Source organism: Lampris incognitus, chromosome 10 (assembly GCF_029633865.1).
Source record: "Lampris incognitus isolate fLamInc1 chromosome 10, fLamInc1.hap2, whole genome shotgun sequence".
Lineage (NCBI taxonomy): Eukaryota > Metazoa > Chordata > Actinopteri > Lampriformes > Lampridae > Lampris > Lampris incognitus.
The window spans coordinates 44,219,621-44,234,661 of record NC_079220.1 but is presented as its reverse complement, the minus strand read 5'-3'; the positions used below and the strand labels follow the sequence as shown (position 1 = coordinate 44,234,661).

The 15,041-nt window shown below is 43.1% G+C and overlaps 1 protein-coding gene across 5 annotated transcripts in view; it reads right to left on the bottom strand.

Moving 5' to 3' along the window:
* Window positions 1-15,041, bottom strand: part of atxn2l (ataxin 2-like) — a 70,191-nt gene that overhangs the window by 53,252 nt on the left and 1,898 nt on the right. For all 5 annotated transcript variants that reach the window (XM_056287503.1, XM_056287504.1, XM_056287501.1 and 2 more), the window contains exons 3-5: window positions 14,846-14,902; window positions 14,681-14,752; window positions 11,835-12,036 (exon numbers count right to left, since the gene is read on the bottom strand). In XM_056287503.1, the coding sequence (XP_056143478.1) occupies window positions 11,835-12,036; window positions 14,681-14,752; window positions 14,846-14,902 (331 nt within the window). The remainder of the gene's footprint in view (window positions 1-11,834; window positions 12,037-14,680; window positions 14,753-14,845; window positions 14,903-15,041) is intronic.

Sequence of the window (15,041 nt, the reverse complement as noted above, 5' to 3'; positions counted from 1 at the left end):
ACAGCACAGGAGCAGACCACACATCAGCAGGAGCAGCGAACGGCTCAGGAACAGATCACACGTTGGCCGGGGCAGCCGACGGCTCAGGAATAGACTGACCATTCTCGAACTCGGGGGCGCTGGGCAGCTTAGGCTCTGGAACGCTTGGCATTTGAGGCTCTAGGACGCTGGGCAGCTGAGACTCACAGGTCGGCTGAGGTGGCCAGCGGCACAGGAACAGGTAGAAGGCGTCGGCCGGTGTGGCCGGCAGCTAGTAGACGGACCAGACATCGGCCAGCTGCCAGGGGATATGGGGCTGGCGGAGACTACAGGGACCTCTCCTGGCCAAGCAGGTTCCCAGAATGGGTTTAGGGCTGTAGCTGGCTCGGCACCACCCACTGACCGGTGGTTTACTGACCGGTAGAAGGGCTGGTAGCTATTGGGGCCAGAGCCAGCAGACTGGGAGACAGGCTGCTGGCTAGCAAGCCAGATAACCCCCAGCCAGAGGCCATTCACACCGGACACCAGCCTTGGCCTACGTCGTCTTCGGTACCCTGAACCATCCGCTGGGTCCATACTTGGTCAGATGGTTCTGTCACAGTAACAGAAGGGAGAGGACCCAAGTGCAGACAGTGGAGACAAACTGGGCCAGAAAACTCTTTAATAACACAAACACTTACAAACAGCAGGTACAGACGGAAGGTACAGACAGGGGGGAAAGCTCACAACAGGACATAGCGCATCCAGCGACCAAGAGTCTCTGTGAGTGTGTGAGATGATCCGACGGGGAGCCCGGGGAACCAGGGGTAATATTTACAGTGCATCCGGAAAGTATTCACACCCCTTCACTTTCCCCACATTTTGTTATGTTACAGCCTTATTCCAAAATGGATTAAATTCCTTTTTTTCCCTCATCAATCTACATACAATACCCCATAATGACAAAGTGAAAAAGGTTTTGTAGAAATTTTTACAAATTTATTAAAAATAAGAAACGGAAATATTGCATGTACAGAAGTATTCACACCCTTTACTCAGTACTTGGTTGAGGCACCCTTGGCAACGATTACAGCCTCAAGTCTTCTTGGGTATGAAGCTACAAGCTTGGCACACCTATATTTGGGGTATTTCTCCCATTCTTCTCTGCAGATCCTTCGAGCTCTGTAAGGTTAGATGGGGAGCGTCGCTGCACAGCTGTTTTCAGGTCTTTCCAGAGATGTTCAATGGAGTTCAAGTCTGGGCTCTGGCTGGGCCACTCAAGGACATTCACAGACTTGTCCCGAAGCCACTCCTTCGTTGTCTTGGCTGTGTGCTTAGGGTCGTTGTCGTGTTGAAAGGTAAACCTTCGCCCCAGTCTGAGGTCCTGAGCGCTCTGGAGCAGGTTTTCATCAAGGATCTCTCTGTACTTTGCTCCATTCATCTTTCGCTCAATCCCGACTAGTCTCCCAGTTCCTGCCACTGAAAAAACATCCCCACAGCATGATGCTGCTACCACCATGCTTCAATGGAGGGATGGTATTAGCAAGGTGATGAGAAGTGCCTGGTTTCCTCCAGACGTGACGTTTGGCATTCAGGCCAAAGAGTTCAATCTTGGTTTCATCACACCAGAGAATCTTGTTTCTCATGGTCTGAGAGTCCTTTGGGGGCTTTCTTGCAAACTCCAAGTGGGCTGTCATGTGCCTTTTACTGAGCAGAGGCTTCCATCTGGCCACTCTGCCATAAAGGCCTGATTGGTGGAGTGCTGCAGAGATGGTTGTCCTTCTGGAAGGTTCTCCCATCTCCACAGAGGAATGCTGGAGCTCTATCAGAGTGACCATCGGGTTCTTGGTCACCTGCCTGACTAAGGCCCTTCTCCCCCGATTGCTCAGTTTGGCTGGGCAGCCAGCTCTAGGAAGAGTCCTGGTGGATCCAAACTTCTTCCATTTACGAATGATGGAGACCACTGTGCACTTCGGGACCTTCAAAGCTGTAGAAATTTTTTGTACCCTTCCCCAGATCTGTGCCTCGATACAATCCTGTCTCGGAGGTCCACTGACAATTCCTTTGACTTCATGGCTTGGTTTCTGCTCTGACATGCACTGTCAACAGTGGGACTTTATATAGACAGGTTAGTGCCTTTCCAAATCATGTCCAATCCATTGAATTTACTACAGGTGGACTCCAATCAAGATGTAGAGACATCTCAAGGATGATCAGTGGAAACAGGATGAACCTGAGCTCAATTTTGAGTGTCATAGCAAAGGGTGTGAATACCTATGTACATGCAATATTTCAGTTTTTTATTTTTAATAAATTTGCAAAAAATTCTACAAAACCTTTTTTACTTTGTCATTATGGGGTATTGTGTGTAGATTGATGAGGAGAAAAATGAATTTAATCCATTTTGGAATAAGGCTGTAACATAACAAAATGTGGGGAAAGTGAAGAGGTGTGAATACTTTCCGGATGCACTGTACCTAGGGGGGGCAAACAGGGAGATTGGGCGGAGGTGCGCAGGAACCGTATGGCCAATTGGATAAAGTGGAAGGAGATTGGGCACAGGTGCGCAGGACAGGGCAAGAACCGTACAGCCAATCGGAGAAAGGGGAGGGAGATTGGGCCACAAGTGTGCCAAAACACCAATCAGGGGATGGGGATGGGCAAGCCCCGACGACCCAGACCACACACTCATGACACCAGGTCCCTCATATGAACTTCAAACTTAGACAAAAATTGACTATGTTCTACCTCTGCAACAATTCCAAAATGCAATCCATAGTTTTCATGTGACATCACATTCATATTGGAATGGCCACCTGGTGGGCAAAACACTTCCCAAACGGCAGCATTTATGACCCATCCAGAATGAAAATACATATAACTGTCTGTACTTTTGTAAGCTTTCATCCTGGCAGCAGTGTAAGGAGAGGGATTCTCCACAGGTTATAAATAAACATCACCAAATTGGAGCTCTGGCAGGGACTTCGCTGTTTTTAGAGACTGAAATACTGCAGTGGGTGCTGTATATGGATCGCAAGTGCCCAAAACTTGTAGTTTGTTAATATATATCTTTGTTTTTTTTCTTTCGTAAGGTAATCCAAATAGTCGTTGTTGGAACAGCTGGAAAAGTGACAGGTCTGTGCTGCTGCTTTACGAAGTTTCCACTGCTGGCTGCCATGCTGGAACTTTGTTTTGCCCGCCACTGTCACGTGACTGAAAACTATGGATAAAGTAACAAATCACACCATAATGTACACTGTAAGTTGTGTGTTATCTTCAAAGCATTGTTTAACAGGTGGTATTGTAATGGGTTGTATGCACCCCTATAGCTGTATTGATGTTGATGCATAAGATCTTAATTTCAGTTTAAGTTAAATGTACTTTTGTCAAACAACCACTGACACACACCTACAACAAAAAACAGCACAACTCAGTTAAAATTTAACAGGTAAGTTTTACTGAAATTAAAGTGCTTCTCATACAGCAGAACTTTTCATAGGTCTAGAAATTAAATTTAAAGACAATTATAAAATAATCTAAACCTTGAGAAAACAAGGAGTTAAATAGGTCCATCTGAAATCCTTGTAGTCTTGACATCAACAGCATGAGTCATTAGAATGGCTTGACTAACAGCAGAGCTGTGCAGCTAAACCCCAGAGCTAAATAGAGAGTGAAACTTAAAATGAAAGTCCAACTTAAAATAGCCTAAATGCCAGAATGATTTGGAAAAAAAAGACAATTTAAAACGGAATATAACCTATTGAAAAGATGTCTGGTGTAGTTCTAGGAACAATGCTGGGGTTGGTCTACCGCTGCCTTTGAAGTTTTTCTTTAAGGTCTGACAAAGTTGCATCCAGAATGGTCACTTCTTTCTTTTTTTCTGTCACACTTTTGCTGTAGGCATTAGACTTTGTGAACAATGTGAAGTCCTGCTTTCTTTCAGCCTTCTCTGTCATTACATTTGCCTCTTGTTGGATTGCTTCAATGCTGGCTATTATTTTCTGTCTATGGGCGGCCACTTTTGTGATTTCGGAGCTGAGCTCTTTTCTTTTCTTGTCATTTGCAGATTCTTCTTTTTTCATCCTCCAGGTACTGAAAATATCGCATTCTGACATTTTTGCAATGCTGCATGAGGGGGCTTGGTAGTAATCCTTCCAATGCGCCACCAGTCACATAATCTTTGATCAGGTGTAGTGATGTCAGAGTCCTCTCTTTCAGGTTTCCAACCAGCATGTCCTTGTTAACCGAGAATCCTCTTTCAACTGCTGCTTGCCCATACGACAGCGTGAATAGGCCTTTCAGTAGCTTCTACAGATTTGCATACTCTGCTTTAGCATTTGCAAATCTTCCTAGAAGTGTGTCTACCCAGCAGGAGCCACTTCTGTAGACAAACTCCTGGAATACTTCTTTGTGGTATTGAACCAATCTCAGTCAGGAAAATGTTGTACTCATTGAGGATTTGGTCACAGTCCTATGCAGTATGCCATTTGGCATTCAGAAGCAGCTGTAGGAGCTTTTCAAACTTGGATATGGCACTCTTCTCGTCATTGATCATGGTGACTGGATCAAGGGAACTCATGTGTCTTACAGAAGAATAATTCAGTGGGCATCTGTCCAGCACTTTCTTTGCAGTTGCAGAGAGGAAGGCAACACATTCTTTCCTGAACTGTTGGCCCAGCAGCGGATTTTCATGGAGCTTCTCAGAGGATTTGTTCAGACCTTGTTTGGTGGCAAAGCTCATGTCAACCTCTTTTAGTGGCACATGCAGTGCTTTGTCAAGTACATCAATTTTGGGCAATTGGAGGGGTGTCTTGATGTTCTTGAGAACCCTCTTCATGAAACATGAAAGCAAGCGCCTCAGAATGGACTGAAGCTCTTTTGCTAAAAAGGCACCACAGGGTCATCAGTTTGAAAAGCTTCAAGAAATGGTTTGAGCTGCCTTGCCACATAGGCAAAAAACTGTAGCTTGGCTTCAAAAAGGGGACACCAACAGCCTCTCTGACCATGACACATGATGCTGATGTTGGCACCTTGCTCTTTGGGAGTTTCTTGTAGCTGTCAACAAATCTTTGAACATATGGCCAAATCTCGATGGCCCGCTCTGCCACTGCCAAGACCTCCACCCACCTGTGAGCACAGAATTTGAGGGGGAATGTTGACGTTATTGTGATTTCAATGAAGTCACCCCGCCTGGCTGGTGTATCACGAAGAAGCTGCCAAAGGGCTCTTAGGAGTCAACTTATCTTCCATCCAGTGTCCTTCTCACCCTGTTGAAAACTCCCATGCACAGTATGTAGACCACAGCTTCCTAGGTTTACTAACCCTGTAGCATTTTGGTCCTCCTTACTCCTGTCCTCCTCAAATAATCTCAGAAACCTGAAGTTAACACTTGGATCATCCACGGATATTTGTAGGAGTTTATTCGGATCCAGTGGAGATATTCTTCATTTTCTCTACCAGCTTCTCTGCTTGGGTGTATCCCATAAACTGGGAGAACCACCTTCTCTTTGCTCTCACCCCAGTATCGGACAACTACATCCATCTGCTTGGTCTACATGACTTCAGTGAGATATTCATCAAAAGAGATGACGTAACAGTCTGATTTTCTGATGTCTTTCACGAGCGTCTCTCGGAAATATGGTGCCAGGCCAAAACAAACCATATATGCTGCTTTGGTTGAACCACATTTGAACTTTTTGGCTACCTCACTATCAGGAAACATTTGCGCAAACAGTGTATCCATATCCAAACATGAGTTAAAAGAAAAATGGGAAAGGATCATTTTTACCACCCAGCAGATCTCTGCTTTTAAAACAGCTTCATTGGAGAAATTACTTCCAATGCTGGGTGCAACCTGGCGTGGAGTTAGACTCTGAGAAGTTGATGGTTGGACCTCTCTGCTTCCTTGACTCTCTGCCACTGTTGCCTCTCTGCTCTTTTGACTCCCTGCTACTGTTGCCTGTCTGCTAGCTTCAGAATTTGGGGTGGGAGGTTGACTAATGAAGTCAGTAATTCGTGGCCCACTGACTGATGTGACCTTCTTGACATGTATCTGTCCTTTGGCATGGCTTTTAACAGCAGATATGCCCATGTTGCCTACATCAAATGTTTTTTTTGTGCATATCTTGCAGTATTCACAGTGTTCATCACCTGCCACATTTCCTATCCAGTCCCTAAACTCAGGATTTGCCTTCCATTCCTCCTTAAACTTAGACCTCCTTGACATTCTGCCCTGCCTCACTCACTACTGTAATTAGAAATCAATAATACGAATTAACCATTATCATATATTTTCTACAAGATTTTCTATTGCCATGGCAAAGTTTCACACAGTTAAGTGCATAAATTTCAAGAAACTGTTGCATAATCTGTACATTTTTGGTACACACACACACACACACACTAACTAGCGATTAGTCAGTTAGCTCAATGCTAGCACATAATGAGAATTACCATTAACGAGCTAACGGAAATTAGCAGCGCGATCGAAATAATAATATCTTAAAACAATCTATTTTACTTGTCATGCTTAACATAACATGGCATGTGTGTGCTCATACTTACAGGCATATATTTTGTTGGGGTTGAAGCTCAACGATTGCCTGGACTTAACTCGTATACGTTAACTTGAAAAGGATAAAACTTCCACTGCTAAAATGCCTCAATTTCATGCATCCCCCACGACTTTATACTTTTGTGAATGTGCCTCTCTGCTTACTTGTTTGAAGCTTAGTACTTCCTGTCAGATAACAGTGTTCTCAAAACGACATATGCCTCCCTCTTTCCTATCACTACCCCATAAAGCAACTTCCTTCCAGCTCACATTCCACTTGTGTAACTGCAGTGATTATGCTGCTTGCTAGCTAACAACTGTTCTTCATAGCTCTAACTTTTCCATGCCTCAATCCCATGTGATCATTGGAGGGGTCCATGAATATTGGGAACATCTGCTGCATTAGTATCGTGACGTCAACCCTTGATTCATTTAAGTTTCTCCTTTTTGATGATGTTAATCTAAAAGTTATTCTATAGTTGCACTCACAAACCAGTCTGGGCAAATTAACCATCTAATTGCCCATATTGGAGCATTTGGTGTTTTGAAGTGGCAGTGGTTAGCAGCTTCAGCCCCCTGCCCGGCCACAGGGCTTGGTCGGGATTCTCCATCAGGCACGGTGTTATGGGTGGGCCTGACGGTCCTAGGCCCGCCCACTTTTCACCAGGCCCACCCTACAATTTTCCTACCCAAAAAAATATATTATATATATTATTTTTTACAAATTTTCATTTAGTCATAAATGATTCGAAATCAGCCAATAATTGCACGATTTTGTACTAAAAATAGTTTTTATAAACATAATTTTATATGTTGATATTCATGCGTAAGCAAGTTCATGAGACACGTGATGTGATGTTCGACACCGGCGGGATAGGCTAGGCTAGGCTAGGCTAGGCTAGTTCCAACTGCCATACCATGAAATGCCTTTGCAATGCAGCCGACTTTGTTGCTAGATGGTCTTAGGCTGAGCCATGTAAAAAAGAAAGGCCGATGTTCATTACTACAGGATGCCTACTCTGTGACGACAATACATTTTTAATGCATCTTCTCTATGTGCCTTTATGAAATCGAAAAAAAAAACCCGGTGTTAATGAAATCATCTTGCATAGCCCATTGACTTGTGATCATAGAGATTTGTAGACTGTGATTGATAGTGATCGATAATGAACTCTAGTAGCATGTCTTTACATGACAGATGACGTTATGAGCGAGTTCTGAATACTGGCTCGCTGCTCTGCTCGCGTTACTCGGGTGTCCCAATTCAATTCATTTAAACCTCCTTCCCAAAGGGGACTTTGCATGCCCTACGCAACGCTGTAATACCAAACTGCACCACTCTAGGTAGCGCGAAGGGTGGGTATTGGGACAGGGCCTTTGATTGGGCTGTGGTTGCTTGGTCACAGACCTGTTGCGCCCTCTATTGGTCGGTCAGTGATAGAATTATAGTTCAAAATGGTCACTCACTGGCTTTCAACGTTGGCAAGTGATGGTAATGCTGCTGTTCAAGCAATATATATTTTGCACTGAGTAATTTTTAACATTTTGGCTCATTTTGTCAATGTTGCCTGAATTAGGAGGGTTTTTTGTGATTACATTTGTTATTCTATCTAGCTCGATTTTGGTCTCAAAATGCACCAAATTGATGCATTTAAATTGTCAATATTGAAAAATTTTCTTCCGGGGGATCATGCCCCCCTAGGGAATTCCAGGCCCATCCATAATTGGCCTGGCCCACCCAAAACTGAAATCCTGGAGCCGTGCCTGTTCTCCATACTGCCATATCTACCAGAGGGTCTCTATGCGTGACACTGAACACCTACTTGCTAAAGTTGGACCACACTGACTAGCTTACCCTACATCCAAATCAGAAGGCAATTTCCTCCTTGATAGATGAATAAAATATCCATCTGCTCGGTCTGCATGACTTCAGTGAGATATTCATCAAAAGAGACGACGTAACAGTCTGATTTTCTGATGTCTTTCACGAGCGTCTCTCGGAAATATGGTGCCAGGCCAACACAAACCATGTATGCTGCTTTGGTTGAACCACATTTGAACTTTTTGGCTACCTCACTGTCAGGAAACATTTGCGCAAACAGTGTATCCATATCCGAACATGAGTTAAAAGAAAAATGGGACAGGGTCCTTTTTATCACCCAGCGGATCTCTGCTTTTAAAACAGCTTCACTGGATAAAATTGCTTCCAATGCTGGGTGCAACCTGGCGTGGAGTTAGACTCTGAGAAGTTGATAGTTGGACCTCTCTGCTTCCTTGACTCTCTGCTACTGTTGCCTCTCTGCTCCCTTGACTCCCTGCTACTGTTGCCTGTCTGCTAGCTTCAGAATTTGGGGTGGGAGGTTGACTAATGAAGTTAGTAATTCGTGGCCCAATGACTGACGTGACCTTCTTGACATGTATCTGTCCTTTGGCATGGCTTTTAACAGCAGATATGCCCATGTTGCCTACATCAAATGTTTTTTTTTCATATCTTGCAGTATTCAGTGTTCATCACCTGCCACATGTCCAATCCAGTCCCTAAACTCAGGATTTGCCTTCCATTCCTCCTTAAACTTAGACCTCCTTGACATTCTGCCCTGCCTCACTCACTTCTGTAATTAGAAATCAATAATAGGAATTAACCATTATCATATATTTTCTACAAGACTTCCTATTGCCATGGCAAAGTTTCACACAGTTAAGTGCATAAATTTCAAGAAACTGTTGCATAATCTGTACATTTTTGGTACACACACACACACACACACACACACACCAACTAGTGCTTAGTCAGTTAGCTCAATGCTAGCACATAATGAGAATTACCATTAACGCGCTAACGGAAATTAGCATCGCGATCGAAATAATAATATCTTAAACAATCTATTTTACTTGCCATGCTTAACATAACATGGCATGCGTGCTCATACTTACAGGCATATATTTTGTGGGGGTTGAAGCTCAACGATTGCCTGGACTTAACTCGTATACGTTAACTTGAAAAGGATAAAACTTCCACAGGATTCCGATGTCAGAAAGGATAAAACAAATATGTTTACTACCTCACTTATTGATACCAAATGTTGTTTGTTCTTGTTTTTATCTTATTTTTTTTTAATCATTTACCTTGTCTAGCGTTGCTGGTCTGAGAGTCACCAAACAAAATTTCGTTGTGTGCGCACAATGACAATAAAGTATCTTATCTTATTCCACAGTTTGTAGTATCTTCTTACAGGAATATTCAAGGTTAAGGTCTCCTTAATCATCAACTGTACTACGGTAAGAAACATGTGTGGCTCGGTCGCTGCTTGGCTTCAACTCCACAAAACACAACGTCCTCTCCCTGGCTCCCTTCGTAAAACCACAAAACCTATGTCTTAAAGCGACAGTAACCTAAATCACTGTTCTAACATAAAGTTCACAGTGTTGCCTTTTACAAAATATCACGCTTACATCAACATGAATCAAATCAAATGATTATTAACTGGGGCGGCATGGTGGCGCAGTGGTTCAGGTAGTCCAACCTTGGTGGGTCATCCCGGGTCGTCCTCTGTGTGGAATTTTACATGTTCTCCCCATGTCTACGTGGGTTTCCTCCGGGGGCTCCGGTTTCCTCCCACAGTCCAAAGACATGTAAGTCAGGTGAATTGGCCATACTAAATTGTCCCTAGATATGAATGTGTGTGCGTGTGTGTGTGTGCGTGTGTGTGTGTGTGTGTGTGTGTGTGTGTGGGCCCTGTGATGGCCTGGCGGCCTGTCCAGGGTGTCTCCCTGCCTGCCGCCCAATGACTGCTGGAATAGGCTCCAGCACCTCGCGACCCTGAGAGCAGGATAAGCGGTTCAGATAATGGATGGATGGATGATTAGCTGACTTTTAATAGCTACTATTAATGAACTTATTCAATTAAATCACTTATCTTAATTTACGTAAGCTATTTACCCAATACAGACTGTGCTTATTTATAGAACTAAACATATATAAACGTAACTTGGCTCCTACATATTTATGTTGCTCTGTGGAGCTGCTAACTTCACACTGCTAACACCATGTGCTGGCTTCAACACTCAACACTGACCAGCTAGAGCAGCCCCAAATGGTCAAAACTCAAACTACAAATGCCCAATGGGTTTAAAAATACAGTCAGCCACTAGGTAGAGACATTGTGTGCCAGGAGAGGGTATACCTGTCATACAGCAAAGCTTATCATATAATCCAGAGGTGCCCAAATTCTTTTCTATGAAGGGCCAAAAATTATAATCTGAGTGAGGGACTAAATACAATTAAAATTTTCCAGGACACCATAGATTTTCTTCCAGGATATTTGGCCTTTTTATTCAATTTTCCAGGTTTTCCATCACTGGAAATCTAGTCTCTGAATTTCCAGGTTTTCCAGGACGAGTGGGAACCCTGCTTCTGCTCCAGACATTTGATATTTGTTTTACCCTTACTTGCCTACTCTGGACTGCAGCCACAACAACCAGAAACATTTTGCACAGGCTGCCACTGCAGGGTTGGCACTTAAAGGGAACAGCTGTGATTGGTCAGGCAGTTAGTTTAGGAAGCTTTATTTGATATGCAACGGCGCGTTCCATAAGCAAAGCACACATTTTAAACGTCAATATCGAAGTTGATCATGTTCATTTAATTGTGGGAAGCCAAAATCGTGATTGTGATTAATATTCAATTAATTGTGCAGCCCTAGTGTTGGCCCTGTGATGGCCTGTCCAGGGTGTCTCCCCGCCTGCCGCCCAATGACTGCTGGGATAGGCTCCAGTATCCCCGCAACCCTGAGAGCAGGATACGCGGGTTGGATAATGGATGGAATGGATAATAAACCTGCACTTGCGCACACACAAACGCGCACGCACGCACGCACGCACGCACACAAATGCATCTGGGTACTGATCTTATTACCCTTTAAGGAGTAAAGTACATTAAAAAAGACAAATGGCATTACAATCTGATAATGCACCAAAAAATAAAAACATACACTCCACCAAAGCGAACACACTTCCTCATTAGTAGCTTCATACTGTGTTTCTCAGAATGCTATCAGGATCTAGAGAAAAGTATGGTTAATTGCTGGTCAACCTTATTGGTAGGTAATATACATAAAATAACTTGGATCCGCATATTTGATTTGGCAAAGATTTTACCAAAGATTCTACAATATTTTTTTACATAGTAGTTCTAGTAGTAGTAGTAGTAAGAGTAGTAGTAGTAGTAAACAAAATAACTTGGATATCAATTTACTGCTAATTTCTTTCTCAAACGGTAATTTTTTTCATATCAGATCCAAAATTTCAGCAATGGCTAAGTTACCTCTGATAGCATAGTTGAGGTCAACATCACGGCAGGTCATAGTGACCAGGTCTGCAGGGCTGAAGATCATGGTGTCAGTGATCTCCTCAATCATTGGGGTCAAGAGCCGGCCACCTCCTCCTCCACCCTCCTCTCCTCCCCCATCCCCATCATCTGTGAGTCCCTCACTCCTCTTGTGGACAGCATCCACAGCCAGTTCACACTGGAAAAGCACAGGAGAGTGTCACCGACCATTCAGAGTACAAACACTACCAAATATTTTTTGGTTTATGTTGGGTGGGGTTGGCTTTGGAGGTATTCCATTAATCTGTCACATTAGCCATTAAAAACATAATGGCTCCATACCAAATGACAAAATCCTATCCAGGGTTTGTTCAAAATCTGGACATGTCGTTTTAGTGGATTCAGAACATCATAATATAATTAACTAGTACCCACATTTATCAATATTTTGCTGGTAGCTGGTATCAATATAAATGCCTGTTTATAATGATTGTACATAACATTGCATTACGTATGCCTTATATATACCATTTGATATAGTAGCTGCTTGGTGTTTGATATAGTTCCTTGGTGTAAAGGTGAAATTTTATAATTTCACCATGTGAAACAGATCATTTATAATGGAAGATTACATATGACAGGGTGAATACAGTGATTTCATGATCATATAGTGCTAGTGAGTGTATGATAGAGATGCACCAATCCATCAGTCGGTGACCCGAATCGGCTGATTTTCAGCTTGATCGGTGATGACCGGCCGGTCAGTCTCAAATATATCCAATTCTGTGCCATTCAAATATACATACATGCACCGCACGATGGTTCACATTGTGCACACCAAGACACAGACTGTAGCACACACACACACACACACACACACACACACACACACACACACACGCACACACACACACACACACACACACACACACACACACACACACACACACTCGTGTTTCACTATCCTTGTGCGGACCCCTCATTGACTACATTCATTTCACAGCCCTTAACCCTAACGTTATCCACGCAAACTACATGCCTAACCCTAACCCTAACCTTAACCTAACCTTAATTCTAACCGTAACCCTAAAACCAACTCCTAACCCTAAAATAGACCCTTTACCTTGTGCGGACCTCTGAAAGGTCCGTACAAGGTACGTCCTGTTGGGTTTTGCTATCCTTGTGCAGACATTTGGTCCGCACAAGGATAGCTAAACGTGTACACACACACGCGTGCTAAAACATGTCAAAAACTGTCATTTACTTTGGGAAAGTAAAACATGTTAGATAAAGTGGGATAAACTGTAATGAATTTTCAGCTGGATTTTATTTGTACAAAAAAGCTCAGTTAAGTGACCTGGAGCCAGGCCTCGAAATTAACTTTTTTCCTCAAGTGTCCCACAACTGTCCCGAATTCTACTTTGTATTGTCCCGGATATAACCAACAGTGTCCCAAATTTTTATTCTTGTCGTCGCCCCCTCAATTATGCAGAATACATATAATTTGATCCTTTTTGTCACTTAATCATCACACCATGGACTCTGGTCCACCATATAAGTTTAAAATACTTATTCTTTTATTAAACATATGAATATTAGTTTCGGGAGTTTGGGGAGTCGGCAGTATTGGGGCTTGTATCAGGGGGCTGTTTATTCAACCACCTCAGCATTTCTTTCTTCTTCTTCTTTTGTTATAAATTTACTTCTGATTTTCCCCTTTTTCTCCCAATTTAGTGGCCAATCGATCCCTATTTTAATTCAAACACCCACCCTCATACTGCATGCGTTCGCCAACTGCATCTCTCCGGCCGGCAGTGTCGAAGGATTCGCGACTCCAGGCCGAACCACTGCTTTTTCCAACACACAGAGACGCAGTCATGTGGCGAACACAAGCCGCCTCCGCCTCCCTCCCGAAGACAGCATTGCCAATTATCGCTGCCTCATCGAGTCCGACCATAGTCGGATCTGACGAGACCGAGGCGCGAACCCCTGTCCCCAGTGGGCAACTGCATCGACACAAAGCCGATGTTTAGACCGCTACACCACCACGGACTTCTTCTTCTTTTAACTGTCGTTGATGATGGTCTATCGCTCAGGCTCTATGAATGTTGCATTGGCGCGAGTCAAGCAGCAGCCACTGGCAGAGTGGATGACGTAGAATGCATTCCATGATTTGCACGAACAGGCGATTGACTGCCCTATCGTGAGGTGCCGCAAGAACGTAAGCCTTCTGTAGTTTCGCCGTTCACACATTTTTATTAAATTATTCAAACGACAAAGTAACGTCTAGATACTCACAATTAATGACTTTGCAAATAACACCTATTTCGAAGTTTACTTTGACATTTTTTTCCACTGTCCCAGAATTGTCCCAGACAAAATATATTTGTGTCCCAGTAGGATTTTTTATGGTCCCCGGGACATCGGGACAGCATTAATTTCGAGCCCTGCCTGGAGCGCTTTTTTATTTGAGATTTGTTTAAGTGAACGTGAGAGAACGTCCTGTAACCTGGTGTGGTTTTAGGGAAAATGTAAGTTATTTAATAGTCAATGTTTTATCATGAACATATAATTGAAATTTCCTTTAAAGAAAAGTTACAAAAATGTTTGTATATGCTGTCAATTATAGCTGTTAGAAAAAATAAATCAGAATCATCCAAAATTAAAATCGGCAGGTCAGACTTAAAAAAAAAAATGTAATTGGCCAAGAAAATTGTAATCGGTGCATCTCCTAGCGTATGATTCAAACTCCACTTCACATTCACACCCACATTCAGAGCAAATGGATGACAGAGGCACAATGACTACTGGATACACTCCAGCCAAATAAACAGGCTTTTTACCTGCGAGCTGAGAGTCTTAAAGATCCCTTCATACACTGTGCCATTTTTCACTCTCACATCACAGGTGGAACCCTGAAAAGCATGATTATGCATCAAGATATTGCATTATTTGTATTTGTGAAAGGGCTAATTTAAGCTTGGAGGAAACCCCATGATGTCACTCACTACTACTGCAGTGAGAAAATGAAGCATCCGGGCATTGTTGTAGACACCTTCAAATGCCTGCAAATAAAAAAAAACAAACATTTGTTCTAGAGCGAGGACCATCAGACTAACCAACAGATATACCAATGCTTATTAAAGTGGCTTAGATTAGCTTTTTATTTGTTTTCTTTGCGTGACGCTGTAGACAAAAGTGGTA